At 51.2% G+C, this 27,220-nt stretch overlaps 6 protein-coding genes across 6 annotated transcripts; 2 read left to right on the forward strand and 4 right to left on the reverse strand.

Annotated features, from left to right (window-relative positions):
* Positions 1 to 5,888: 5,888 nt before the first annotated feature.
* CDEST_15360 (Putative S-adenosyl-L-methionine-dependent methyltransferase superfamily) lies at positions 5,889 to 7,084 on the reverse strand. The gene is made up of 3 exons (XM_062931516.1): positions 6,913 to 7,084; positions 6,603 to 6,853; positions 5,889 to 6,542 (listed from the first exon to the last, which is right to left on the reverse strand). Exons 1-3 carry the CDS (start codon positions 7,018 to 7,020, stop codon positions 6,434 to 6,436), a joined length of 468 nt encoding a protein of 155 aa, XP_062787567.1. The 5' UTR covers positions 7,021 to 7,084; the 3' UTR covers positions 5,889 to 6,433.
* Positions 7,085 to 11,758: 4,674 nt separating this feature from the next.
* Positions 11,759 to 12,337, reverse strand: CDEST_15361 (uncharacterized protein). Its single transcript, XM_062931517.1, has 2 exons — positions 12,170 to 12,337; positions 11,759 to 12,109 (listed from the first exon to the last, which is right to left on the reverse strand). The coding sequence occupies exon 2, from the start codon at positions 12,065 to 12,067 to the stop codon at positions 11,840 to 11,842; it is 228 nt and encodes a 75-aa protein (XP_062787568.1). The 5' UTR covers positions 12,068 to 12,109; positions 12,170 to 12,337; the 3' UTR covers positions 11,759 to 11,839.
* Positions 12,338 to 17,209: 4,872 nt separating this feature from the next.
* On the forward strand, positions 17,210 to 19,271 carry CDEST_15362 (uncharacterized protein; the record flags this gene model as incomplete). The annotated part of the gene is made up of 5 exons (XM_062931518.1): positions 17,210 to 17,352; positions 17,423 to 18,111; positions 18,160 to 18,731; positions 18,849 to 18,988; positions 19,146 to 19,271. Exons 1-5 carry the CDS (start codon positions 17,254 to 17,256, stop codon positions 19,269 to 19,271), a joined length of 1,626 nt encoding a protein of 541 aa, XP_062787569.1. The 5' UTR covers positions 17,210 to 17,253.
* A 592-nt stretch (positions 19,272 to 19,863) lies between these two features.
* CDEST_15363 (uncharacterized protein) lies at positions 19,864 to 20,541 on the reverse strand (the record flags this gene model as incomplete). The annotated part of the gene is made up of 2 exons (XM_062931519.1): positions 19,864 to 20,387; positions 20,502 to 20,541. The coding sequence occupies 2 exons, from the start codon at positions 20,539 to 20,541 to the stop codon at positions 19,864 to 19,866; spliced, it is 564 nt and encodes a 187-aa protein (XP_062787570.1).
* A 3,532-nt stretch (positions 20,542 to 24,073) lies between these two features.
* Positions 24,074 to 25,196, forward strand: CDEST_15364 (uncharacterized protein). The gene is made up of 3 exons (XM_062931520.1): positions 24,074 to 24,208; positions 24,255 to 24,636; positions 24,695 to 25,196. Exons 1-2 carry the CDS (start codon positions 24,206 to 24,208, stop codon positions 24,498 to 24,500), a joined length of 249 nt encoding a protein of 82 aa, XP_062787571.1. The 5' UTR covers positions 24,074 to 24,205; the 3' UTR covers positions 24,501 to 24,636; positions 24,695 to 25,196.
* A 1-nt stretch (position 25,197) lies between these two features.
* On the reverse strand, positions 25,198 to 25,713 carry CDEST_15365 (uncharacterized protein). Its single transcript, XM_062931521.1, has one exon. The coding sequence runs from the start codon at positions 25,619 to 25,621 to the stop codon at positions 25,199 to 25,201; it is 423 nt and encodes a 140-aa protein (XP_062787572.1). The 5' UTR covers positions 25,622 to 25,713; the 3' UTR covers position 25,198.
* Positions 25,714 to 27,220: the final 1,507 nt, after the last annotated feature.

Consider the following 27,220-nt stretch of genomic DNA (forward strand, 5'->3'; position numbering starts at 1 on the left):
CGGCGAGCACAGAGATGAGGTCACAGCCGCATGCATGTCGCTGATCAACGCGCAGAACAGTGGCTGGATCAACGATGATGGCGAGCAACAAACATTCTGGTACACGCCTTTAGGTGTCTCGATCTTGTACAATAACCTTGCGTGCGCAAAGTTACTCTTGTAGGTTGGCGCTGATTCGGACATACCTGCAGAGTGGGGCGAGCCGCCTATATACTTTGCTGTTCGTAACGACAGTCTCGAGGCCGTCACCATGCTCTTGAGCTACGGAGCTAAAATCACTGCTCTTACGTACTTGCAGGTCCGCTCCAACCAGATGGAGGCTTCTTTTCGATCTAGAGACAGGCCTGGATAGGCAAATTGGCCATTGTCACAGTGGAAAAAATTTGGAAGTTGGCATAGACATGGAAACAGAAAGGTGGAACGTATTGTCCTCGATTCGGTCTATAGCAAAATGAAAAGTATAAACCTTTAACAACCCAATATTTTCCAGGGCCCGTTATTGAGACAACTTCTCGATTCTGTTGCTCAGTGCAGTCTTCATAGCCGCAGCTATGTCTTGTCGACTACTCTGGTCGATTCTGGACCCAGTAGCGTCTTGGAAGTCAACCGCATACCCGCGCCGCGTCAAGTCAACCCAAACATGAGCTGAAATGGGAACGAAGAATACGACAGGAATGATTGGTATATCCTTATCGAGTAAGTACAGGGTTAGCTGCCAATGGGAATTTAACGGTCCAAACCCGATGTAATTTGGAGTCGATCCCGCATACGCCCAGGTTGGCCTGCCATCGGATGATGTCAGGCCAGAAAATGAGATGCTGGGGTATTCCATACAAACCAAAGTGGCTGAAATCCCCTCGATGGGATTACCTGAGGAATCCGAAATCTGACAAGAAATGTTCATGATAAGTCTGTGCACTATGTCACCTGAGTCGGATGGCGCAGGGTAGAGGATGCGATCAGGGAATAAACGGAGAGAAAATTGCTTGCATTTTAAGTTACTGAACTCCAGCCTAAAGGGTTAGTGTAGCATTTGTTATTTATGGGTACAATAATGTGTTACAGCGCTTGCATTTCCGTGATGCCACCCTGTCAGCGCAGCCGCCAAAGCAAATAAAGCAAATCGGCCCTCATATTTGTTAATTTGCCTCATCGCCGCTAGATCCTTGCTTATTTGGCCCTGTTGATAAATCCATCAAATTAAAGGCACGTGACTGCTTGTATTGCCTGATTAGGAAACAACTGAAGCTAAGCACAGGTCTCTAGAGATGTCACGGATGAACTACAAATCCATCGATCCCTGACATTGGTAGAACCCCTCTCTTCAGCCAGTTCTTCGTCAGCTGCAGTCGCTCTATACTCTCTGCCTTCATCGAGAGTCTCTGCGACGTCAGCGTTAGTTTCGCTGCACTGAAGGCTCGCTCACAGTCTGACGCCATGGCTGGGATCGCAAAGACGTCAAGGGCTAATTTACTCAACCGAGGGTACTGAGCCTGACGGTCTAGCCACCATCGCGCAGGGTCATCTGTCTCCTCTGGGGCTTGCCTGAGGTACGAGTGAAGCTCGTCAGACGTCGCCCTTGCTTCCTGACTACGACGACTTCTCAGCCACTGTCTGAAGTGGCTGTCTTCTTGGGAAGATGGGGCCAATGAGGAGGCTGACGAAGACGCTAGTGATACGACTGACACATCGTCATCCTTATACCACTTATTGAAGAAGCGCTCCAGCCCCTTTTCCGCACTCCGTACCCATGCCTCTTGGCCATCTCTACCCCATACTTCCTTGAGGTAATTGAAGCCAAAGTAGGGATGGAGAATAATTGAAGCAGCAAAGAGGGGTGACTCAGCAAGAGCTGAGTAATACTTGTTCAGCTTCTGCCAAGCCAGCTCAATAGAGGTCCGAAGATTCACCTGGCACCCCTTCCGAAGACGACGGAACTGCGAAGTGGCTTCAGCCCTTCGCCGGGCCCAGTCAACCTCCACGTGATCCGGAAGAGAGCTCTCGTTGAAGGATCGCCGAGCTGAAGACCTCAGACTACGACTGTTGCGAGTAGGGAGTTGCCGATCCTCCTCCTCCTCATCTTCCTCATCCTCCTGTACAACAATAGGAGCAATCTCGTGATTGTAGTAATTCTTCCACTCCTCGAGGTGTTCAAGGATATACTCCATGCCAGTAATCACCTCCCAAAGGCGTCCATGACCGTCTCCCTTGCCCCATCCCTCCGTTCGTTTTGTCTGGAAAAAGAGGGGCTCCAGGAGGCTCTTGACCTCAACGAGAACAAGCCAATCCTCATCCGTCAAGTGATCAGAGATAGGAATTTGGAGGGATTCCTCGTCGTCGTTGAGACCTGAAAGGTAAGCCCGGATCTCATGCCTCTTCTCGACTGCCCTCTCGATCATTAAGTAGGTCGAATTCCACCTGGTATCATTGTTGAGGATTAACTGTAGCTCTGACGAGCTTCTGTTGAAGAGACAGTAATCAGAACCACCATCAACCTCCTTTGCGACCTTCTTGAAGCGTTCTGACCGTTGTGGAGAGGCGCGGATGAATCTCACGATGTTCCGAAGCTTGCCCACAGGCCCGGTCTTCCTCCAAAGTTTGAGATCTTCCTCATCGCGATGGACTGTCTGGTAGAATTCCGACTCAGCCTCAAAGGTCTCGAAGTCGCTGCCGAAGAGGAGGGACTTGGCCACAAGATTGAGGATGTGACCGTAACAACGCATTCGATGTGCTTTGCAGTCACGTGAAGTCATCCTGGGGTTTATCCGTGGGTAGAAGGAGGCCAAGCAAGTGTCGTTATTCGTAGCGTTGTCGCAGATCACTACTCCCATACGGCTGACCAAGCCCCAATCCCTCACAGTATCTTCGAGGGTGGTCGCAAGGTTGACACCAGAGTGGTTTCCTTGTTGCTGAGTGAAGGCGAGGAGGCGCGATTGGTGCTTCCCCTTCGAGTCAAGGAAGTGAGAAGTGACAGCCATAAAAGCATAAATATTCGGCGATGTCCATAGGTCGAAAGAGAGATGAATCCTTGTAGAGGCTTCGCGGAGTTCAGCCTTGACTGTTGCTCTGCCTCGACTCCATATAGTCTCAAGGTGGTCAGCCATTGAGGTTTTACCCCATGGCACCTGAGCGAATAGATCGACGTTGTGGAAGCGAAGGAGGCGCTGGACGAAGGTATCGTCGAAGTGGTTGAAAGGAAGGTCTTGACCAACAATCGTAGCAAGGGCGAGATCCCTAATAATAGCGACCTTCGATCGAGGGATACTCGAAGTGGTGAGGCGGGGACGTTGCGAGGGGGGTGGTGTGGCTGTCTCGTCGGAAGAGGGGTCATCCCTGTGCCCATCAATGGGGTCACAAGGGCTAATATGATGGACCCTTTATGAGATTAGTAAGTTGCGAATAGCTTCACGACAATAAAGACTTACCGACGTAGATGCTCTTGAGCAGAGCTGGTGGCGACTGCGGAGAAGAATTCGGGCCGCCCCTTTTCGTCACATCGTTGGCAACACCAGTAGGCTGGCCCAGCTTCGTTGTTGCGACTGAGTTCGACAAGGAAGACTCCATAAGCCCGTACCCAAGTTGTACGGCCTCTTCCACCCTTACGGGCCAGCTGCTCCTCAATGACGAATCGCCGATTCCCCCATAGGATAGGTTGAAGGTCGGAGATGGAGGGATTCGAAGGGAGGGTGGCGGCGCGACTGGTAGCAACTTGGGCTGAGACCCTAGTTGGTGGCTGTCCTAATCTGGTAAGGGCAGTCGCATTGAGAGGTTCTGACATCTACGAATAGCCTTATCAGTAGACTGTACGATAGACAGAAAAAAACATTACCTTGTATGTATGGCAGAGGTGGTAACAGCAACAGGTAGTGACCACAAGGGGATCAAGTAGGAGCTGGGAAGGTAAGGTTGGATAAAGCTAATAATAGAAATACAGCCATTCAAATGGGAAAAACGAACGCCTTATATCGTCAGCGAAGGTTAAGGAAAGAAATTACCGATCAGTAAAGGGATGAAGGGGCTGGTGGGTGAAGTATGGAGGGTGAGGTATATGATAGAGGGAGACTGAAATCCAGCACGCTCATTGGTCAAAGCACCTTAGTCAGAAGTCAAATCAATCAATCCAAATCGGGGGGGTTGGCTTACTTATTTGGGTGGTCTGAATAGCTTCATTTGCTTGACTTAGTTGGACTTTGCGTTGTTGGCGTTGCTTTGGCGGCTGCGCTGGTACTCATAGTTTATGTAGACTTCGAACCAAATCAGTTTTCAATGGACTGTCGGAAAACTCCTCGGAAACAAGATGTTCTATGTCAAACTTCCATTCCTAGACTCCCTCTGAGAAGAAGCTATACTGGGCGTTGTCAACACTTGGGTGAAGAGGACTGACAAGAGTATTACTATGAGGCTTCCGAGGATTGGAGGCTTTCAGTTTGAAGGTCTGCCAGGAACGAGCAACAGGCTGCCGAAGAAAAAGAGCCTTGGTGCGTCAGGCAACCCGTCCTTTTCAAAGTTCTGCCCGAGGCGACCATGCGACAGTGTGCTGCCGGCGAGTGAGGCGGTCCAACAGTTGAGATCTTGTAGGCGGACCCAGCACGACGTCTTAGCGATGTGGCATACCGACAGCAGAAATTTGAGCCATGTTCCGACCGATGACACACCTGTCGCCTAGCCTGTTTAATCACCTCGGGTCAGATCCACGATCGCGTCCGACTCCGACAGTTGTCAAGATCCTGCAATTCATGTCTTTCCTCTAAGTTGGCAATGTTTTGGTGCGCAGTTGGATAGGTTGGCGAAAGGCTTGTTGAGGGACGAGTGTCGTTGTCAATGTCTGACGTGATTGGCTGCACCGCGCCTTTCACACCAGCTGGCAGCGGGCCTTGGCAGAAGCTTTCGATTACCCCCGATTCAAGGCGGCCAACCGTCGTGGTGTGGGATGCAAGCCAGATCTGGCGCTTGGTCACATATGTCCATGACTGCGGGGGGGCCAGCTTTGCTCCGCCCCCTCCCTTCCGGGCTAGTGCCCTGGCTAGAGAGTACATCGATTAACGTTGCAGCCAACGAATAAACCACGGCGTGCAGGCTGCATTCAACCCCCTCACCCCGCTTCGCCAGGGATCGTAGTTTCCCTAAGCCAACCCCACCTCATCAAAACTCACACTGCTGGGTTGGATTATCACTCTGCGGCACCACCGCTTCGCAAGCGGGAAAGCGGTGCGCTAGACACCAACGGAACGCCAACTCGGCTGGCCAGGCCATCCAATCTTGCGCCCGCAGCCCTTGTCAGCAACGCCAGCGGTCAGGGCCCGAGACTACAGACCAATCATGTCCTCTTTTTCGGTTTGCGCTTTGTGGACAGCAGTTTGGTCCACCACGGACAATGAAGGCTGCATTACCGGGGTGAGGAAAACTCGAAGCACCGGAGCGGAGGGGGAGACTGGGTAAAAATGACTGACTACCTAATGGAGATCGCCTTGTATTGGCTGATTGAGCTTGAGCGCGTCTTGCACCCAGCTAAGGGATGGGCCTTGCAGCAACACCTCAAAATCGCGCACTTCCGTTCAGACCCTGGGTCTCTCTGGGTCGCATGAGTCGGAGTTGGGACGGCGATCGAAAATACCGGTTTCCCTGTTGAAGTGAAGCGCTGAGCGAGGTTCTGTCAAACCATGTTCGAGGATTCCCGAGCGGACTGGCAGACAAAAACTGCGTGGCCACCAACAAAAGTTCGAATTGGCCTCTACTACAGACCAAAAGCCAACAATGAGGCTTGAGCACAGCGCTGTTGTTTCACGACGCAGACTTGAGTGGGATTGACCACCGGCTGTGGCCAGCCCTGCGTTCTCACTGCACAGTCAACCCAACCACCTACGGGGAGCCTGGCAGCTCCCCTGAACATGGATCGTGCAAGATACACTGGTCAGGCGATTTACGTCAGAGAGAGAAGAGATCAAACCCGTTGCCTGCGGCATCCAAATTGGCGCCCGTAGCCGACCCGGGCAATCACCGGTCAGTTGTGGCCTTGCTTCGTACCAACCTTGCTGAAGAATCCCATTCAGGGAAAGTTGCCCCGGAGCGGAAACCCGGTACCTTTGGCGCTTCAATTCATGGCGCTTGGTTCACAATTCGTTATAGGCAACTTGATCTTCACCTCCGTAACTTCAATGAAACCGGCTTCTTCGAGGTGAGCTTTAGTTTCTTCAATGTCCGAGCGATGCCGAGCTCTCTTTTTGAACGTATTCACCCACTGTCTGATGTACGAACGTTCGGGGAGGGTACTGTCGTCGCTGCAGATCTTCCAATCTATTTCCTCTAGCTCCAAAATACCGCCCGGCTGGAGTGCAGCGAAGGAGTTCTTGTACTGTTCGAGCAAGTTTACTCGATTATCGAACAGCAACCGGCTGTGAACAAGGTCGAATGATTCTGGTAACTTCAGTTCCTCTCACGGGCCTTCGATCTTATCGACACGGAGAAAAGACGCGTTAGGAACGTACGCTGTGGGATACATGAGGACTGTGTCGATTCCTGTGACCCTACTGCTGTGATCGGCTCTGTGAATATCGTTAGTTGAGCACATCCCTGCCCCAAGATGACGGGCGTCGCTATCTCACTCTGCAAGGGATATTGCCCAGATACCAGTGCCTGTTCTGATGTCTAGAACTCGAGATGCTTTTTGGTTTGGCCGTTCTCGTGTCTCATTCCTGGCCAGACAAATGACCTTGTTAAAGAGGTCTACCACGTTAAGAATTTCCTGATGTCGCATTGGGACAACCTCAGGGGAATAAGGAGGGCGGGTTTTACATCGTCTAGAGGGACCGTGGATTCCATATGACAGCCGCTGCATTGAAATAGAGTGTGCTTTCTAAGAAACAAATCAAGAATCCAGCAATATCCATGTGAAAAGCGGGCTCTGAGGCTTACCTGTGTTGACTCATTTTCAAATCCGTTGGTTGGTAAATTCGTCAACGACTCAATTCCGAAGTTCCACGTATAGCGACGGCGAACACGTTGCTTGAAAGATGTATCCATCTGTGTAGGGGATCTTCAAGACTTATTTATCAAGTAAAATCCCAAGATTTTTCACGACGTGGAGACTTCAAAGGGTTGGCTCGACTGGAGCGGATCGCAGAAGCCTATCTGAGCCCGTGGCACACCACTCGGCCTCCTTCGTCCCAGTAGGTCTTAGTACCATCAGCCATGGCCCTCGTCTCTTCGCAAGGCTCAGGCTTGAAGACACTGTCCATTCCCATGAGAATGCTAACAGTGCAGCGGGTCTGATGAATCCATTGCTCGATACAACTCTAGGCCCCTCCTGTTGGTGTACAAAACCTGATGTTTCCGTCGTGGTCACGTCGTAGAGCCAGGCCAGCCTCTGCCGAGTTAGATTGAAGAGCGATGCGACAGCCCCGCAGGACCAATCTACCCCGCTCGTATAATCAAGCGAGGGTACGGCGACCGGATGAATTCTGCGATCAGCCCTTGGAAGCGTTTGCTCTCCCGCACTTCGAAGCTCCGCCGCTGGAACGATTGGACCAAACCCCTGCGTTACAAGGACCAGCAAAGGGCTGGGAAAATATCACATTCGCATTCATTTCTAATAATCAATCACCCTAGGTCTTGTGACAAACGTCTCTGTTGGCTCATTGCCAAGCAAGGATCTAGAGAGCGAACCAAATGCCAATGGTGCCTATAGGAGGTGCTCTTGTCCAGGAGAATCACGCCATAGCTCAACCCATCTCTTTTTATTGGAGTCGACTCGGTGGATTGCCAAATCGCGATGCGTTAAGCATCGCCAACACCAACTGAGTTGGAGGTTGGTACAGTCTGGTGGCGTGTGGAGTTGAAAAGCTTCTTGTAGCAATTTCGTGCAGGTCGGACATACTGCCCCTCTCGATCAATATGATGACAGGCCTACAGCGGAATGTGACGGCCGGTGAGAGATTATCGCGGACATTTGCCCCCTGGGTCAGACGCAGGCTAGGAGTTACCTGTTCCATCACCGACGGGTAACGACCCAGCAGCTAAGTTGCATCATGTGACTTCAGCATGGGGATGTTGTATTCCTTTGATTGTAAGATTTAGAGGCTTCGATGTTGACTGTTGTCAACCAGAACATAATGTCGAATCATAATTGCAGCCACAAACGCACGATGGATGAATCCGGATGCTTTCACAGGATTTTATGAACCTGTAGATGAACAGGTTCTTCTTTTGTTCAGTCGAACCAGAGGAGATGGCTTTCGAGGAGTCCCCGAACCGATAAGCCTATGGCACAACTGCGGAGGGGCGGGCCATCGTAATTTCCACCCATTTACCACCACGGACAGCGGCGTGGGATGATTTGGGCAGATTAAATGACTAGGGTGGACGTGAGCATAATCTAGGCCATACATTTTCGAACACTGTGTGGCTCTGTTAGGTCATTCAACCCCTTCCTGACGACTTCACCTGGCTTTTTCGGGGCTTGGTGGCAAGTATCAACAGATAACCGCCAATCCTAAGCATATTCTACGAAGCCACTACTATCTAATAACACTTCAAATAACAGAAAATAACGTCAAGTTTGCCGCGGCTTGAAGAGTCGGGACTAGAGATTGTTGATTAATGTCTTCTTTTCCAGGGCCGAGCTCAGACCGGTACGCAGCGGCCGCTGACCGAGATCTGTCAGCAGCCTCTGGCAGATTCCGACCCTGGTGGATGCTTCGTTCCTGCCTATGCAGATTCACTCAAATTACCTTACCGTTAAAGTCCAGTAGACCTGTATCATGAGTCAGTGCTCACTGTGTCTTCATCACCACCATCCCATTCTCTGGTCTGATGAGCCTCCTAGCGTCTTGGATCATTCACATTCGCTGCAAATTTTGATTCCTCGTGTCGGCCATAGAGTAGCTTGTACGAGTGTCTGTGTCACATACGTACAGCCAGGGTTTTGTGTGGGCCAGTGCCTGCGGGAGTGACTGAAGCGCATGATACTCTCATGCAGAGCTAATCGAGCCCGCTCTTTAGACCCAACGAGTGAACCGAGATGAAGAATAAATCTTCAGAAGGCCGAACGGCTTAGCGATGATGTCGATAATAGTGATGTATATCCTCTGCGGGACGCGAGGACGAGTGGCTGCCATGGGTAGCACTCTAGCATCCAGGGGCTCGAGCAACTCATATTCCAAGCGTGCTTCACGGCCAGTCCCTACAATTGGTTCTTCATTATACCGACTTGGGCCAGATTAGAGGGATCGAAGTCACGCCACTCTTGGGCAGAAGACCATTTTCAGCGAGCTGGTTGCCTAGGGAGGCAGGTGCGAATCCATGACCTTCAAACTATCATATGGCCACTCAAGGCTTCAGGGGATACATCGAAGCTGGAAGGATGTCTCGAGCCTGACAACCCCTGACCGAGAGACGCGTCTTCACCGTGGGAACACCCATTTGACCTCACGGCTTCGCCCCGCCCACACATAGCGCCTGCTATTTGGGGCGAATGCCACGTAACGCTGAAGGTGAGCTAGAGGTTGCACGTTCCAATGAAATTCCAATATTCACGCGAACCGAACATGCCTGTGATTCACAGGCCTTATCAACAGCCGGTAATCAGCCTAGGATTATACGTAAAGAGCTGATCAAACACTGTCCCATATCACTATTCGTGCTGTTCCATTCCGGAACCGGAGGTCGCGGGTCATTCGAGCAGCAGCTAGCCACTCTGTTGATCGAGATGACGGAGCTGGCGTTTTCTTTGGACCCCATTCACAAGCAAGATGAAGCAAGGAGTCGAGGTAAATCCCCTTCGACTGCTCTACCTTCCAAGAATTCCCTGCACACCATTCACTTTGTGTGGTGGGACCTCAGCAAAGCTCCTCTGAAGAGACCATTAGGGTCGGGACCAAACCCCTGAAACCGAGGAACCCCACGGCCAGGACCAGCATCCGCAAGCCGCTGAGCATGAACTCCAGTGGCCATATCGCAGGCGGTTGCGCTTCGGGAAAGCACGGGAGTGGGCTCTCAACCGTGCTCAAGTTTCTCTGGCCTTAGTGCCGTGAGTCAGTTATGTTCGACACCTCTGTGCCTCCTTAAGGGGCAGCGTACGTCGAGCACGAGTGGTGCATTGGCTGCACAAAGATCAATCGGCTTGACTACGAGGACTATTCCGTGGATCGGGTCTGAACCCTCGCCATACGCAGATTCATCGAAGCAGTGTGCCGAGAGCCACGCGGAAGCCAATGTAGCTTGACTCGGGGCTCGGGATTGTTGCCGTCCTTCAAGTGCGACATCCGCGATGAGAGGAAAGAGGATCGGAAAAGACACCCCAGCCCCTGGTTGAAAAGCGACGAGATGCATGCACTCTGTCGGTCTCATCGGAAATAGCCACCACGAGAGTCCACATGTTCCAAGGCCACCTACGTTACTGCATTCAAGGTCACAATAGATGCAGTTCTCGATGTATAGTCCCCCACACCAACTGTCCGTCAACCAGCGGCGCTCTGTCGATCGACTGAAACCTCGCAAAGCCACCATGTAGGCTTTAACCGGGTTCGGTCCAAGGTTACATTGAATGGCTGGGGCCTTCGAGGGGAGTAAGCATCAGGAGATTTCCATCGACCGAGACTACTTTCCGAGGCTGTGAGGCACGCCCAGAGTTACAGGGGAGTGCCGCCCAGTACGCCCGCAAAAAACTCCAGGGAGAACACTGATCGTCCAGAATAGGACATTTGCATTGTCGCGCGGAAATAGCGGCCTCGGGCTTGGCTCTGGACTGCATCGCACGGCAGGAGCCAAGATAGAGCCACATAAGGGTGATGTTTATCCAACGCTACTTCTCGGCACACTGTCATGCGGAGAGCGCACTGAGACGGAGAATTGTGGAAACTATCCGTATTGAATGCACGATGTCAACCATTAGCGACCTGGCAATGGTACGCCCGTCTCTTGTGGCGTGTGGGAAATCCCTCACCTGAGTATATCCGCGAGCTAACCTTGCCGCAAATTTTCGGCCGTGTTCCTATTTCAGCCCGCCGCATACAACAGAGGGCTTCCTCTATTTGGCTCCTCCTGTATCCCCCGTAGATATCCTCGCTGCGATACTCGGATTGACAACCATCGTGGGACTATCCCCAGATTTCGCTGCATTGTACATCCCAGATGCATTCTGGACTCGGCTGTAGCATGCTAGGCATGGATGGAATACATAGATGTCAGCTATTTACAGTTAACTGAGCGAAATACGTGCATGATGTGGTGCGGTGCTGAAGCTGCACGCTGCGTTCGACCCTCCGTAGACCTCTTCGTCCGACAGCAGCAACTGGGCATCAAACGATACGAGACATCCTCTAATCCTTGATCGCGCATTTTACCAAGCAAGTAGCAGCATCGGGCAGGGCTTCTGCCTGAACTCGGCGTCGAAGCCGAGGAAGACAAAGAGCTTTCGTCGGCAGGTACCTCTGGGTACGGCGTCTCGCGGCAAACGAAAGGAAAAGTTGACCCACAGCCGTCGGAGCTTCCTGGGGCCGTCAGGTTTGACCATCACAAGACACTGTGCATTTCGCAGGCTTGGCAGAAAGACAACTGGAATGGGTTTGCGTCCCCGTGTTGAGTCCACTGAAAATAGCTCGGGCATCTCTGGTGATTACGCCACTCGACAGTCCCATTCCGACGCCCCTTTACCCTTGTTTGCATGTTCCCACTCTTACCTTCTAACTATCACCGCCCTCCACTGTAGGGTCAAAGGTACCGGCGATGAAAACAGCGGGGTGAAGATACCATTTGCAAGCAAGGGCGCAAGGCTTTCTCACAAGGCTTCGATTTCTGTCAGGCTATCCGTGCCTCCTGAGAAGGATACGCCCGGTGTTCCATATCATTCATCTCTATTTGGATCGAATTTGGACCGATCAATCATATGCTCCCAGGGAACTTCCGTCTTGACTCCCTTCTTCTTACAAGATTTGCACACGGATGAATCGTAGTCAACCTGCGTCACCACCACCTTGCACCGCTTTTGGGTCTGGCTGTACCGGTAACACCATTCAGAAGCACCTGTGAAATGGTGCTCGCAGGCGTAGTTCCGTCGATACCATTCGCACATACTACTTGAAGCGACTGGCGATGCAGTAGAGAGGTGATCGAGCTTGGAATACTGGCGTCAATATGGGTGAACACGAAGTGCCAAACAAGCACCCAGTCTTACCTCTGGCGTAGCTCGGTTGTTGTAAATATCGGTGAAGCTGGTGTGGAAGTGTCGTATTAGTATTGACGGTTTCACAGACAAAATATTGAACGTGCTGGGCGCCGTGGCACAACTTTTGTTATGGATGTGAATTCAAACGGATGAAGGCCAACTTCTGCCGGATTGCTGTGAAGCGCTTGCGAGATATGCTTGAAATATATCTTGATCGTGCCCATCAGTGCGTCTATATGGTGCATACTACATCAAATCAATCACTGTTTCAATAGTAGGTTGGTCGATCGTAGGGTCATTCAATCCTAACCAGCTGCACTGTTGTGGGGTCAGGTTTGCGCATTGCAGCAGCCTGTGGGCTGGTGAAGGGCGGATTGCGGGTAAGTCTTTTGTGACTTAAACGTTGCGCGATTCCCTTAACAAACATTCGCACTGAGCGGATACGGCAGGGCGCATGATGCCACCAAGTTGAGGTCCCTGTTCATCATCGCGCTGGACCAGCTAAGATTCCTGCCAACGCTTGGCCTGGAACGAGGGGCCTGTCTGGTATCTTTTCCTTGCTGGGTGAGACACAGGTTGCTAGTGCAGGTAACAGGGATATCATCGGCGTATCATAACAGAACTCGAAGGCCAAAATTGCCGTAAACCCCATACCACTCGAGCTTAAAAGATGCTTTGCGAATATCTTCACATCCTGACTTTGATTGGGTGTTTCACCGGCCCCGCATCAAGAAGGGGGAAGTGGCGTGTGCTTAGCAAAGTTTGATTTAGAGGGTGTGAAGGGTTTCTCTTTTACGTCAGGTGCCTTGCCAAAAGTGCGAACTCCAATTGGACCGGGCTACAAAAGCAGTACGAGGTTTGATCTAACTATTTTCGGCAGCGCTGGTGATCGGTCACCAGCTCGTCTTCGAAAGGCTTAGCTCGGGACAGCTGCTGCGAGCGGAGTCGATTTACTCGCTCACCCCTCGTGCAGTCCTCACCAGGGGCCTGGATTGGATTTAATCCGTTCTACAACGTACATCGTATGACAGGCAGTAGCCTTCGAACAACGCCTAACTTTTTTGAGCGGCGCTGGTGATTCCATCACCAGCCTCTCTCTAAATGGTATAGCGTCTTCACATTGCGTTCTACTCCTTCCCCTCACGTTCGTCTCCCATCAAGGTACGTTGTATTACAACCCATACGATGGCACTAGTACCACTTGCGTCCATCTTAAACCCCCGCATCGAAGCAGATCTGTTCTCATGGCCCACCCTACCCCTCATCAAAGGCACCCCCCGCTGGGACGGCTTATCACTCCGCGGCGACCCTTCGCGAGCCGCTGAAGCGGGATTCTCGGAGAGTGGTGGCTAGACTCCATCAGAACACCCACTGGCCCAGGCCATCTAATCTTGCGCCCGTCTGCATCAGTCGTCACCAACGCTAGCGAGAGCTGAATAATCATATTAAGGGAACAAAGTTGGTCGCACAGGATCACTCGAGTGATCGTACGAGTAGGCAAAATGATGTTAATCGCAAACTGTGTGGGTGTTGTAGATGGGAGCTTCCAACGCACCAGAAAGCTGGTGATAACGGCCGTAATGTGGCCAATTGGGCAGAGACAGATCCGCGTGATCTAGTCTAGTTGGCCCATTTGGTCGCCGTCTCCATTTTCTCAGCGGACTCCGGTCGGGCATCCAACAAACGGGTGATCTTCGATTGTTAGGAAAGGAGGATGGATTCAGTGCTGAGAGACCAACCTAGGAAATCGTCGACGAGCAGTTCACTTCCGAGAACATCCCAGACTGGCGCGGGAGCTATCCAAGCCACAGGTAGTTGACTACATCTTCCGGAACCTTGTAGGTCATCGCTGAATTCGTCCAACGATCGCGCATCCTCTTGGGGAGCAGCCCGGTTCAATGTACCCACCATGAGCCCCTCGGCATCTATCTTGTAGACATGCCGAGAGGTGAACGAACTTGAACTGGCAAAATGCCTATAGGAAACAACTGCAGTTTCGCCCGGGACCGGCATTGGGCTTGGCTCCCGACCTGCATCACGCCATAGGGACTGAGACAGAGCGACATCAGGAGGCTGTCATCATATGCCGCTTCTTAGCGCGTTGTGATTTGGGAAGAGTACTGAAACAGACATGATGAGAACCATTGACAGCACAAACTTGCTACGTCCCCTATAACCCTCACTGTTGCAATACTCGGATCGCCACAGGGGAGACATTGCCCATGGACTTTTACTTGGGTTGCACCGCTTCAGGATGAGCTCCCAGAAGTCACTCCAGTGTAACTCGCGCAGGGCATGACTGCACTTCGATCTGGGCTGCAGATGGCTGTCGGCTAGTTTGAGGTGAAGTTCGCGATAGACGCGTGTGTGTGCTGCGACGCTGCGAGGCAAGTCACCTACACACTGCCTCTCCATCGACCCCTAGTCCTCGAACATATTCGACCTTCCCTTTCGTGTTATTCTGTACCCTGGCGTATATGGCTAGATGACTGTGCCAAGTTGGCCCAAAGGGGGGCTGTCTCGGACCTGTCCATGTAGGGATGGAAATGGTCGCACGAGTCACAGCTAGGCACACCCCCAGTTCGAGCCGGTCTGGCTCCGCAATGCGGATCCAATCTGGGCGTGACGGCGCGAAGGGCTCTCTATTGGTCGAATTTCACCCTCGAAGCTGCAAGTAGGTAGAAAGCAAGATCATGCTTCAGTCACCCTGCATTGGATTCCAGGAAGTGTCCCAAGCGAGACAACACAGGGATCGTTGCAAGCCCATAATCGTACGAGCCTCGCATTCGTCATCATGGTTGTCCTTGACGCCAAGTGTCAGAAATGTCTCAAGCTAGCCAACTCCAGCGACGCTGGTGACAATCACCAGCTCGCCTTAAAAACCTCGGCGGGCAATTGCTAGACAGGGGTGGACTCGAAATTCCACTAATCATGCGAGTCTTAGAAACAGTCAGAGTAGACCTATCCTTTTTTGGCAATGCTGGCGACAGTCACCAGCACCAGCCCATCCACAATAGCTGCGGATCGCAGCGTGGCGGGGTGGTAACGTCAACAACCCCTTATTCGTCCACCCCCCTTATTCGTCACCCCGCACGACGCGTAATCCTATGATCATGATTTCTACCCCCTCATTTCAAACTATTATAACAATTGCAATTATTACTCAAACAACATCAATCTTTCACTACAGACTACTCTTATCATTATGAGTCAATATACCGAAAATCAGATCCAACAGGCCCTTATTGCTGTTACTGATGGCAAGTCTGTCAGGAGGGCTGCAATTGAATGGGGGATTCCTCGATCAACACTGGAGTATCGCATGCGAGGCTGCCAAACCAGATCTATAGGCAATAACTATCGCCAGCGATTATCGACTGATCAAGAGCATCATCTAAGTGAATGGGTGCGAATCCAGCATGCCCTACGCCTTCCACCAACCCATCGCCAGCTGAAGGACTTTGCAGAAAGGATCCTTCAGATCAGTGGCGATAGCCAGCCTATTGGAAAGAACTGGATCCAGGCCTTTATCAAAAGGAACCCATCTATCAAGGTTAAAAGAAGCCGATCTATCGATTCCAACCGTGTTAATGGAGCAACTGCTGATATCATCAGACCATGGTTTCAGCATCTCGCCATACCAGAAGTCAGGGCTATAAAGCCACGTAATCGATATAATATCGACGAGACTGGAATCCTTGAGGGCAAGGGATCTAACGGCCTAGTCCTTGGATGTGCTGAAGTGAAGGCAGTCCAGCGGAAACAGCCTGGATCGCGAGCCTGGACCTCTATGATCGAGTGTATCTCTGCTGATGGGCATGCTCTGCCGCCCCTTGTTATATTCAAGGGTAAATCAGTCCAACAGCAGTGGTTTCCTCTTGATCTTGGCCCTTATACCACCTGGACCTTCACAGCAACTGAGAATGGCTGGACAACAGACGAGACAGCAGTCACGTGGCTGAAGGAGGTGTTTATTCCATTGACAGGGGCAGGGGGCAAGGCGGAGGCAAGGCTGATGATCCTGGATGGCCACAGCAGCCACGTTTCAACAGACTTCATGTGGCTATGCTATCAAAACAACATCTACCTACTTTTTCTGCCACCTCACACCTCACACGTCCTCCAGCCTCTTGATCAGTCAGTCTTTGGGCCTCTGAAGGCTGCCTATAGGAAGCAACTAGGGTACTTGGACCTCTGGAACGATTCAACTGTTGTGGGCAAGAGAAACTTCCTTGGCTGCTATGGAAAGGCACGTCTGGCAGCTCTGACAGGGCAGAATATCACTAGTGGGTGGAAGCGGACAGGGTTATGGCCTGTCTCTGCCAGTTATCCCCTTAGGAATCCTTTGGTGCCTGACAACAGCCCTTCAGCACTAAATCAGCAGCCTCAGAGTAGGTCTGCTGATGACTGGGACTCTCATACGACTATAGTCACGTGGAATACACCAAGGAAGCCAGCTGAGCTCAAGGATCACCTGGACTTATACAGCAAGTTGGATAACAGCAGCAATAGCAACAACAGCACCCAACGGCTGTTATTCAGAAAGGTCCAAAAGGCCTTTTATGATAAGGATTATCAGCTGGGAGCTGCCCAGCTGAAGATCAGCATGATGGAGTCCCAGATGGACAGCATAAGGAAGAGGAAACGTAAGGCAGTTAAGATAGACCCCAACACTAAGTTTGCAAGGATCAAAGACATCCACAGGGCTCAAATTGAGGCTGGCGAAGTCAGCGATGGTCTAGATGAAACCGGCGGTAGTAGAAGCCCTAGTGGAAGTGTTGGCAGCTGTATTGTAGTAGCTGATAATTAGTTGTGTTAATTTCAGCGATTAATAGTTATGTTGTGATGCTTATGATGCGGGGTGACGAATAAGGGGGGTGGACGAATAAGGGGTTGTTGACGTTAATACAAATCCATCAGCACCCCCCTGTTCGACGCAAAAGCAATTTGACCAACGCCTAACTTCTTTCAGCGGTGCGAAGACAATACACCAGCCCCTTCCCAAATGGCGTAGCGTTGGAAATTGCGCTTATTTCCTTCCCTCGCGTTTGTCATTCCCTTTCTTCCCCAGCCTTCCTGGTCCACACAACACCATGGGTGCACAGCAGAGCACCACCGTTCTCTCCTGCCTGCTGCGATTGTGTTCAGAGATTCAAATTCTCAGAAATGTGAAGTGCAACTCGGTACTAGAGGTACAGGCCCTGGGACAGATTATTGGGTCAAGCTTACGAGAGGCCATAGTTCGTGGATGTTGCCATTCAGGCTTTTTCTGGTTTGCCTCCAGAGACGCAGAGCAAAATTGCCGAAAAGCTCCGTCAAAAGACGGAAGTCTGGAATGTTTCTGGCCAAGGTCACACTTCGGCGCAGCCGGAGCTCCGGCGGGAGCTCTCATCAGACAGCGTCTCCCACGCCGTTCATCCCACAGCCTTCCCATATCCAATGTGCTTGAGCTGTGGCGCTCTCGGCCTATCCCACAAGTCTCCTGGGTCAGCGTGCCCGGGCAGCGACGTCCCCAACCGCATGTCTATCGAAAGTGACCCCTCCAAGACCAGTGCCAGGATAGAGAATGAGATCCTCAAGAATACCATTATGGAGTGGGGGGGTTCGCTAGAGCGTTTCCTCGCTGATATCAAGTCGGAGCCCGAACGTCGCGACTTTGGCCTGTCACAATTTGCGCTGCGTCCAAAGCATCCAAACATTTTCGACATTGTTTTACATCGATTCGCTACCAGAGAGCTATACAAGTGTCGGTCGACATGGCCCCAAAACAAACTCAACGAATTCTTCGACCAGCTGAAATCGTACTATCCCGGCTTTGCGGACGGATACTTAGACGAGAAGGAGCAACGCAAAAAACACAAAATCTTACTTCAAGAGGGGAGAGCCTTTGAATCACTGGCTAATGAGAGAGGGCTTGCTTGCCTCTTTGTGCTTCCTCGAGCAGACACTCTGTAGGTGTCCCACTGCGATGTACAGTGCATTTCTGACATTCAACCTAGGTATCAGAAGCTTCCCATTGACGTGGCACACGACAAGCGGAAGGAGTTCATCCAAGAACTTGACGATTCTGGAATTCGCGAGGAAGCAAAACCGTTTGAAAACCTCGCTAAACGCCTCGACAAATACTTCTCCAAGAATCGTGTTTTCCTTGAACATGTCCCCGATCAATGTCTCACCATAGAGGTAAACAATCCGAGGAAACGACCCGCTCCAGACGGGGATCTGCACGTCGCCCGAGGAGCTTGTGTCCATACTTTCAACAAGGCGAGTACTACTGCGCAAATTTTCAATTCCGCTAGCGGCGGCATTCAATCTCCAGCGCAAAACGAAGCCCTCGTCGAAGCACACATGCCAACGACGCAACCCGCGACCATGGTCTGGGCTCAGCAAGCACCGCCTGGGAGATGCAATCCACATGTCCTGTCGGGAGACGGAGGCCTCCATGATAATCCAGCGGTAGTAGGAGGCACGAATGAACTCTCATACTTCGACATGGAAGGGCCAACGTCATCTTGGCTACCTGGAACCACCAGTATTACTTCGATAACCGGCGTGCAACTCCAAATTAGCGGTAGTTTGGCTCTTCGACGATCGCACACATTGACGACATGCCGATGTCCCGCCGAATCATGTGGCCTGGAGAGTATGATCTCCCGGTTTGACAAGTTTCCTTTTAACACTCAATTAGCGGAACAAGCCGGGAGCAGGCTTGAGAACAAACGGCTTTTGCCTGTGGAGGGGAATGGGGAAGTCTACGCCAAAGTATTTCAGTACGACTGGTGCAAGGAGCACAGAGATCTCTGCGACTCCGTTGTCGACGACAAGCGGGTACGTTCAAGACAATCGGATGCCAAACGTTAAACTGACTTGGCTGTCTAGAAAGAAGCAATCAATCGTGTCATCAAGACCTACAATAAAACCATGAGCATGGTAGTCATTACGCTTGAAGCTCATAATTCGCTTTTAAACACTGAAGGGAATACAGCTCTCATCCTGCCCATTGATCAGCTCGTGGCTGACATCACCATCACCTACGGGGACGTACCTCAGAGAGTGGAAAGTGGATGGCGTCCCGGGTTGGGCTATCAACTTTATGAGGACTCGAAACTAACTTGTTCGACATCCATAACCTTTGTGATGATTTCATTCTGGGCAAAACCAGATTCTTAAGTTGTCTTGACGCAGGAATGCCTCGATCCGGTCTGAAACTCGGTCAGAGACGTAAAATAGCTTCGGGATGAATATGACGACCTGTCCTCAGCCCTGTACATCGACACCAGACGGATAAATACTTTTGATCCTTTGGTTCCTGCGTACGTCATCTGCAACTAGAGCAAAATTGAACGTCAGCGCTTAGAACGCAACAACTTAGATGCATGTCGTCCACTATTAGATCTTGAGTTCAGTTGAGTTGTATTCCTACTCGGATGTAGCCGCTATTTTACTCCGCAGCCATGCCCGGTTAGCGGGGCCTGGCAGACAGCCGACGCGCTCTAATGTTAATCCGAGACGCCCCACTTCGCCAATGCAAAACACTGACCAGCTGTTCCCAAATTCCCACTTTGTTCCTCGATCTCTATCTACATTTGGCGCCCACCTCATTGTGATCGCGGTTCCCTACTAATGCGACATCTCTGCTAGGTTCTGTCGAGGCCTACTACCTCATACATCGGTTCTGTGTACCTACAGTCTCCCCCCAATGCTTAGCTTTGTCTAGGCGGTGACTCAATCCTGAATTGCCCAAGGATCTCGGTCTGTTCCATGAATCTGATGGCTTTTACGGCTGTTTTGCGCTCGTTCAATACGACCCGGAGGTTGTGCCGTCCTGGTATGGCTCCGAGTTCCTGGCGTCGGAGTTGTCGGAACCGTCGGCATCGCAGCAGGATGTGTGATAACGTTTGTCGTCCCTCCCGGCATTGGCAGTCGGCGTCCGTGACGTCCGGCACTCTTCGGTTGAAGAGGAAGTCCTTGAGTCCAATCTTTTCCGTGCGCATCTGCACGAGAATTGAGCTTTGTCGCTTGCTCAGTCCCTCGTGGAGCTGGAGCGTCTTCTTGGTAGGTCTCGGTGTGTAGCGGTAGGAGGTTCTGCCTCGAGTTTCTGCTGTCCAGCTGGCTTGCCACGCCTTGTTCGCTTCTCTGTCCGTCCACGTCTTGTGCGTTGACCTGAGTGCGTATAGAGCTGCTGGCGTGTCTGCCTTGGTGCCCATGGTACCGTTCTCCCTCCAGCCTGTGGCTTCTTTAGCAGCCGTGCCACTATCTGCAAGGGTTTCTGTGCACTGGCGTCGGTGAGGGGTAGCCAAGACGGAAGCGGGTGGACAATGTTCCGGTGAAGTTTGTGGACATTGGTGGGACACCAGGTCGACGGCCTTGAGCGAGCTCATTGCGATACTGCAACATTGCCTTGAAAGCGCAAGATGGTTCAGCAGACTCGTGGCGTCTGAGCCTCAACGAAAGCACCGGGTCTGGCTCGGTGCGTCGCGCAAACTGGAACGGCGGTGGTATGGTGCCGCAAAGCTTTTTTTACCGGCGCTCTCGAAGCTACGAGCGGACCCACACGATCAAGGACGACCACAACGCCTTCGCCGCTTTCGAAAACACAGGCTACGCAATGAATGCCAGCGCAAGCAAACTACCTTACTTAGTGTCGACTGACGTCGTTCTTGATTAGTTTCAAGCGACAAGAACAAGATAAGCGGCCGGACCGATTCCCAGGACACATCGCACCACGATCGAATATCATATGGTAGCAATGAGTTGGATCAGTGGGCAGAGTTCGGGCTTCTGCCGGCGCGGCGGCTGCTTTGCATCTCTGCTCTGCCACATATTATCGGCTGCGGGTCGAAGACGAGTCGAAGTGATGGAGGAAAAGATACGGGGCTACGCCCGATGGGCATCAGCCCTATGATCGTAATTAAAAGGCTGCAGGGGATGTGCCACGGCGCGGGTCATTAAGACCGGTTCTATCGGATATACTCTTGTAGTTCGACAGCTCAACCGAGCGTAGCATCGCATAGGGAAGGTTATTGCCACCGTCGTTACCATCATCGTCGTTCCTGTCCACGGCGCACAAGCACAAGGCTCCATAGAAACCCCGTGGCATGACCAGAGCAGAATGTGACCGCTACACGCCGGCACTTACGCGCGTAGCGGTCTCTATAACCTCAACATCAACATCGAGGCAACAGCAAAGTGTCCTGAGGGCACAGGACAGAGCACTCATAGATGGGGTCAAGCGTTAGGGAGGCTGAGAGTAAACGGTCTCGACACAGGGCGATACTGCACCGAAAGAGCCGGGACAGCAGGGACACAATCAAAGCACATCCTCCTCAGCGGGCTTCAATGCCGTATCATAGAAAACGATCGTCAAATTATGTTGTGTGATGACTAACAAGAAGTGACCAATCCGAACCCGAGGTTGAATAGAACACCTTTCGATGAGCGCCTGTCCACTGTTGTCATGTTTATGATGCTGACGCTATCCTCTGCTTCCGGCTGCACGAGGGAACAGCATCATAGTAGACCGCTGAATACTGAACAAGGAAGAGTCAACAGAGCGTTTCAGGTCTCGAGTTCATCGAATCACTTACCTAGCGCAATCTCAGAACGACACAGTTTCTTCCTCTCCTTTTATAACGTTAATGGGCGTCGTTCCCGGTTGCGAGGTAGAGTCAGGCATGCTTGCGTCTTGCGTGACGAAGAGCTACTTGAGAGTAACCGGTATCTCAAAGTTCTTGAATCTGTGGTCAACTAGAAATACAACTAAGCCGGATCGGACACTCTCACTGTAGGTTTGGTGTTTTGTTACGGCTTCGAATGGATAATATTGCCAGCAGCGTCAAAGGTAAATGAGATAGAATGGAATGCTGTGCGCCAAATTTCTTGAGCCGAATGATGCGGACAGCTCTGGAATTTATAGATTTTTTCTGACCATACTGCTCATGTAGCCGGTCAAGAGAGTATGGCCACTTTCTCTCACAAGAAACTACGCTTGTTGTCTGGCGTTCGATCATGATTTGCCATTGACGTTGGCCGACAAGGCCTGCAAGGCTTCATGGTGAGCCCGAACTTAGCCCGCCTAGGCCGTGTTGTTGACCTGTCCGAGGTTCACGCAGAGGAGGTTGACGCAGCTCATACGCAGGCGGTACCTATGGCAGTGATGAACAATGCCACACAACGAAGGAGGTATAGATGATCCCCGTCGTATCCTTGCATTGCGGCCGGATATGCAGCCTACAATGCAGTCAACCTGGTAATTCAGAGTTAAGACTGTCATGGTGTCAAAGACTGAAAGTTGCATGTGGTACGGCCGCGTTGGTTGCTTGACTGGGCCATGGCGACGCAGAAGCCATGTTGCACGCATCGTCATCCAACGGCGAACCAACGGGATATCAAGGATCAGAAAGGTTGTTCATTCGCATGCAAGGAACATGAGCCCTTGTCTTCTCTATATTCAGACAACCATCACAACCAGTTTCCCTGAGGGTATGCTGATCCATCCAGCTTGCCCCTATCGGCCACTTCAAGGGCTAAATTTTGCTGCGCTTATAAATGTTTCTATCTTTCAATAGCACGCCATGAACAAGATTGGTACATATGCAGCTGCGTGCTTCTTCTTAGCCGGGGTAAAGGCCAGTCACTTATGTCCTTCATGCGTTCGCAAACTAGCCTATTATGCGACCGCTCAAGATCACGATTTTGGGTCTGACATCTGCAAAGGGCTTTTGGTGTGACATTGTCCACGACTTACAAGTGAGGACTGCCTGATTGAGAGACCGCAGAATGCAGGAACTGCCAACGCAGCCAGGAAGGACGGCATTTGGTGGCTTCAGTCGAGAATGTTCTTCTGGGCAGTTGAGGTGATAGGCAGCATCATGAATTTGACAATGTTTAGGTCTGAGAAAACACTGTAATTGATAGTAAAAAGCTTTATGATGCATCCAAGAATTCTGGAACTACAGATTCACGGCAAAGGTTAGGCACGTTCCTAACAGAGAAGCTACCGGCCTGATTCTAGATCTCAAAAGTCAATTCAACCCATTCATTTGTTACGCCTTTTTGGAGACCTATAGAGCGGCCATTGCATTTATTCTCGACTAAAATTAAATCCCAAATTTAAAATAGGCAACTGAAAAGATGGGAGTGGTTAAACCCTGACATCTCATCAACTAGAGGCTTCGATCCCCGGGAACGACATTTCACGTGGCCTGTCTCAATAATACCACATTGCCCCACATAAGAACAAGCAAAAGACGAATCGAAACTAAGCCCTAATGAGAAGCAGCCACTTTTGATGATCCCGCTTTGCGGAGTTCTCATTCGATAGCCCATTTTCAATAACCCATTTCGAAAACCCATTAGCCCCTGCGCGATTTCCATTGCTCCCCACCCTTCATCAGCCCTCTAACAATACAGACAGATCCCATTCTGATAGTCATTCTACGATAGCCCCTTTTCCGACACCCTCCATCGATAGGCCCTCCTGATATCCCATTTCGAACTCTTTCCGGATAGAAACCCGTCCCCATTAGCCATTCTTCATAGCCCTTCCCCGATACCCCCTTTTGATGAACTCTGTGTGGAGTAGGTCAGATCCCCTTCGTCAATAACCCTTCGCCAATAACCCTTCGCCAATGCCCCTTCGCCAATAACCCCTCTCCAATAACCCTTCGCCAATAACCCTTCTCCAATAACCCTTCGCCAATGCCCCTTCGCCAATGCCCCTTCGCCAATAACCCCTCTCCAATAACCCTTCGCCAATACCCCCTTTTGATGAACTCTGTGTGGAGTACATCAGATCCCCTTCTCCAATAGCCCTCCTCTCCTGCGTTTCAGCCTCACCTAGTGGGGGTTGGTGCCCGACCCCGCACATCGTGCTGTCAAATTGGTTTGGTTTTGGGTACAGCGTCTTTCTTTCTCTTGAACCTACCGATTTTTTCTCATGCCTCGCTTGTCCACGATCCGATTATACCATACTGATCGGTTTGGATCTCCTACTACGCTTTTGAGATAGTGTAACTTGGAAATCTGATTCGTTTAAAAGACTTCATGGTTGGTGCACCGCAACGGCTAGGAATTCTGCCTAACATTTCTTCAGGTTCTACAAATTCAAACTATCGACGACCCCGAATATGATTTCAGCGAGGCAGAAGGTACGGCACAAACAATTATTGGGAAAGGACAGGTGGTTACCTTCAAAGACGCCTTCATCTGGGAATACAAGACCGGACAAAAAGACCCCAAACCGATCAACGTATACGGGATTCAAACAGGAAAGACAACGGTACCATCGGGGACAACGATATATGTGGGCGGCAGTGGAGGTAAAGTCAACGTTGCCTAGGTCTTCGTTTGAATAATACATCCCTGATAAAAGTCCCCTCTCGCGTATCCATGGATACGCATAGCTGCGCCCCATCGTTAGCATCATGGGATATGTTCATCCATACACATTTAGTCTTGTCATGGTGTTTCTGAAGGTCAGTCTGGTACACACGTCCTGCTTGCACGGCCTTGAACGTCTGCTCACCCCAAAAGTCTCCCAAGACTTCTGGTATACAATCCCGCAAGACCACTTCAGGCTTGGGTACTATTTCAATACCGTTAGCGACGAAGTACCGCAGTCCTGCATGGATCTCCAGACAGATGCCAAACAGCTTCTGGGCAACCTCCTGCACTTTGTTGGACATTATTTCCACAGTCAGGTAGCATCCATATCGCGTCGAGTATGGGTCGTTTGGAAAGGACATGGAAATAGCCGCGACATAAGCGCCGGTATTGCACGGATCAGGTGTTCTCTTCGTGACACGACAAAGGTAGGTTGGAAATAAGCGTCGCATGTTGTCGAGCGGTGCGTTCACAAACGTGTGTTCGGTGTCATTCGGGGTGTCATAAGCGGTATCGTCCCCAGACCGCTGGTCAACAGGCTCAAGAGATGGTTGAGCGGCGGATCCGGGTCTTGTAGTTGTTTCTGAAGTGTCCGAATCTTCCGAGTTTTCCGAGTTTTCGGGGTTGATCTGAAGAGATGTGCCTAGAGATGAGTTAGACAAAATTAACTGATGTAGCTTGGAACTTACGAGGTCGCTTTCTCTGTAATGTCGGAGTCTTTAGCCTGTTAACCTTTTTTTGGAAACGCTCGAATAGTCCAACTTCATTCCTGGCCAACATGGTTCTGTTTAAGTCCTGGGCCAATTCTGATATCTGTTCGTCGGGCATGCCGTTGAGGTCCTCGACCAACTTTTTGCAATCTTTTTTGCCTTCGAAGGTATCCCCGTTACCAGCATCTCGTTCTGTGACGAAAATGGCGAGCCAAGTTGAACAACCAGCGGTTCGAAAGATCGCCCTTGCACGTGTGTCTGTCTCAGGAGCAGCCCAAGAGCTGAGCATCGGTGTTGTAATACGGTTGGCCTGCTGATATCGTTGGAGAAGTAGTTCGACACGATCTTGGGACAGATTGCTTGACATTATCGGATGAGGGGGTCACGAAACGGATTCGAAGGTCTTGCGCAAAGGGGTTTTCGAAAAAGGGAAAAGGCAAGGAGGAGATTGAAAAGGGGGCTTGGGAAGCGGCAAACGGGCAATGGAAAAGGATTTCGCATGCGTAAAAACCTGAGGCGTAATATTGCCAAGGCTAAAGGGGCTTTTGTGTCTAAACAAAATACTTAGTACTATGTACATAGTACTCACAGAGGCTAGATCGTTGGCAAGGGTGAGTTTGCCGCCGTCGGTCGTGGTGTGGGGTTCTGTTGCATTGCATTGCCAACAGGGCTGCCAGCGTTGGCCGAGCTTCACCAGGCTTACTTTGTTGCGAGGCTCTTTTACGAGGTTTCACTTGGTTCCAAGCGCTGTTAGCCTACATCATCCAAAATGCATCGTTCCATGAGCTTGATCTCGTCCGAACAGCCCTGACTGGACAGACAACTACAAGGGTGCGCGCGTTGGCATGAATTGTAAGGGAAATCGGATCTACTTTTGCAGCTTGCTGATAAAACAGCATCAGTCGGATGTTGGTTTGGTCGCCATCCGCTACGTCTGAATGACGAACAAAAATAAAGCACTTGGGGGAACTGGTGGTATACAAACCCAAACCTGGTACCAGGAGAGACAAAGTATAAGGAATTAATTGGGAGACTTTAGCCCAGCCTCTCGCGGTTCCTCACAACACTGCGAAGCGCAGGGAGAACCCGTTCTGCTGAACACCGTCGCCATCCCGCCGGTCCCCTATTGCAGACCATGCAGGCGAACGTACTCACTGGAACGAGCAACCACCCATCACCACAACCAATGCAACATGCTGAGGCTAGTCACTAACTATTTCGACATATACGTTGTCTTGACATATGCAAAGACTCCTGAGTTGGCCAGATGCAGTGTCCTTAGGACTTATCTTCTATGCATGCGTTGATTGTCCGACTTGTGAGACTGCCGGCCACTAGAGTTAGACCTGGGTATAAAGACAGGATATTGTCTTCTCTCAGCGCGCCACATAGGAATCCCCACGGATAGCGGTCACGATGAATCAACCAAGAAATGCCACGAAGCGCTTGCGCTGACTGAGCTCCGTTTCGTGTCTCCTAGCCATTATGTCTTGTCTCATGCTCAATTTTGCGCCCCTCGTGCCATTTGGGTGGCTGTATCATTATCTTCCGACGGTCGACCCAGATTACATCAAACTGGTGCTTCTCTAGCACTCAGTACTTCGATGACCTCCTGGAATCGTTGATCTTCTTCGTGCAACCGATGCTCGACACATCTGTCTCCGTTATTCTGTCCGACCACCCGGATCCCGACACGCGAGAGTTCTCCCTTGCAGTGGGTACAACATAAATTCATCTCTGGTCACGAAGATGTTGGGAGCCAGCCACTGTCAGCGAGTGGGCCCGACCATGGAGTAGGGGGTTTGTAGACTAAGTAAATCGCGAGTACAGTACCTTCCTCGCGTGGGCAAATTGGTTCCAAGTCCAGACGCTGTGACGTGACTCGGTGGGTGTGTAACTGCGTCGGCTGGCGACGCGGGCGACGTGACGCAAGTGCTTGTCCCTTAAACGCTGCCACAGAGAGCCA

Source organism: Colletotrichum destructivum, chromosome 11 (assembly GCF_034447905.1).
Source record: "Colletotrichum destructivum chromosome 11, complete sequence".
Classification (NCBI taxonomy): Eukaryota; Fungi; Ascomycota; class Sordariomycetes; order Glomerellales; family Glomerellaceae; genus Colletotrichum; species Colletotrichum destructivum.

What these genes read in the sequence shown, in the direction of transcription:
- CDEST_15361 (XM_062931517.1), bottom strand. Translation starts at nt 12,067, where the DNA reads ATGTGCGAATGGTATCGACGGAACTACGCCTGCGAGCACCATTTCACA.
- CDEST_15365 (XM_062931521.1), bottom strand. Translation starts at nt 25,621, where the DNA reads ATGTCAAGCAATCTGTCCCAAGATCGTGTCGAACTACTTCTCCAACGA.
- CDEST_15360 (XM_062931516.1), bottom strand. Translation starts at nt 7,020, where the DNA reads ATGGATACATCTTTCAAGCAACGTGTTCGCCGTCGCTATACGTGGAAC. An exon ending in TTGAAAATGAGTCAACACAG is followed by an intron (nt 6,854 to 6,912) that starts GTAAGCCTCAGA and finishes TTTGTTTCTTAG; the next exon opens with AAAGCACACTCTATTTCAAT. An exon ending in TGGGCAATATCCCTTGCAGA is followed by an intron (nt 6,543 to 6,602) that starts GTGAGATAGCGA and finishes CGATATTCACAG; the next exon opens with AGCCGATCACAGCAGTAGGG.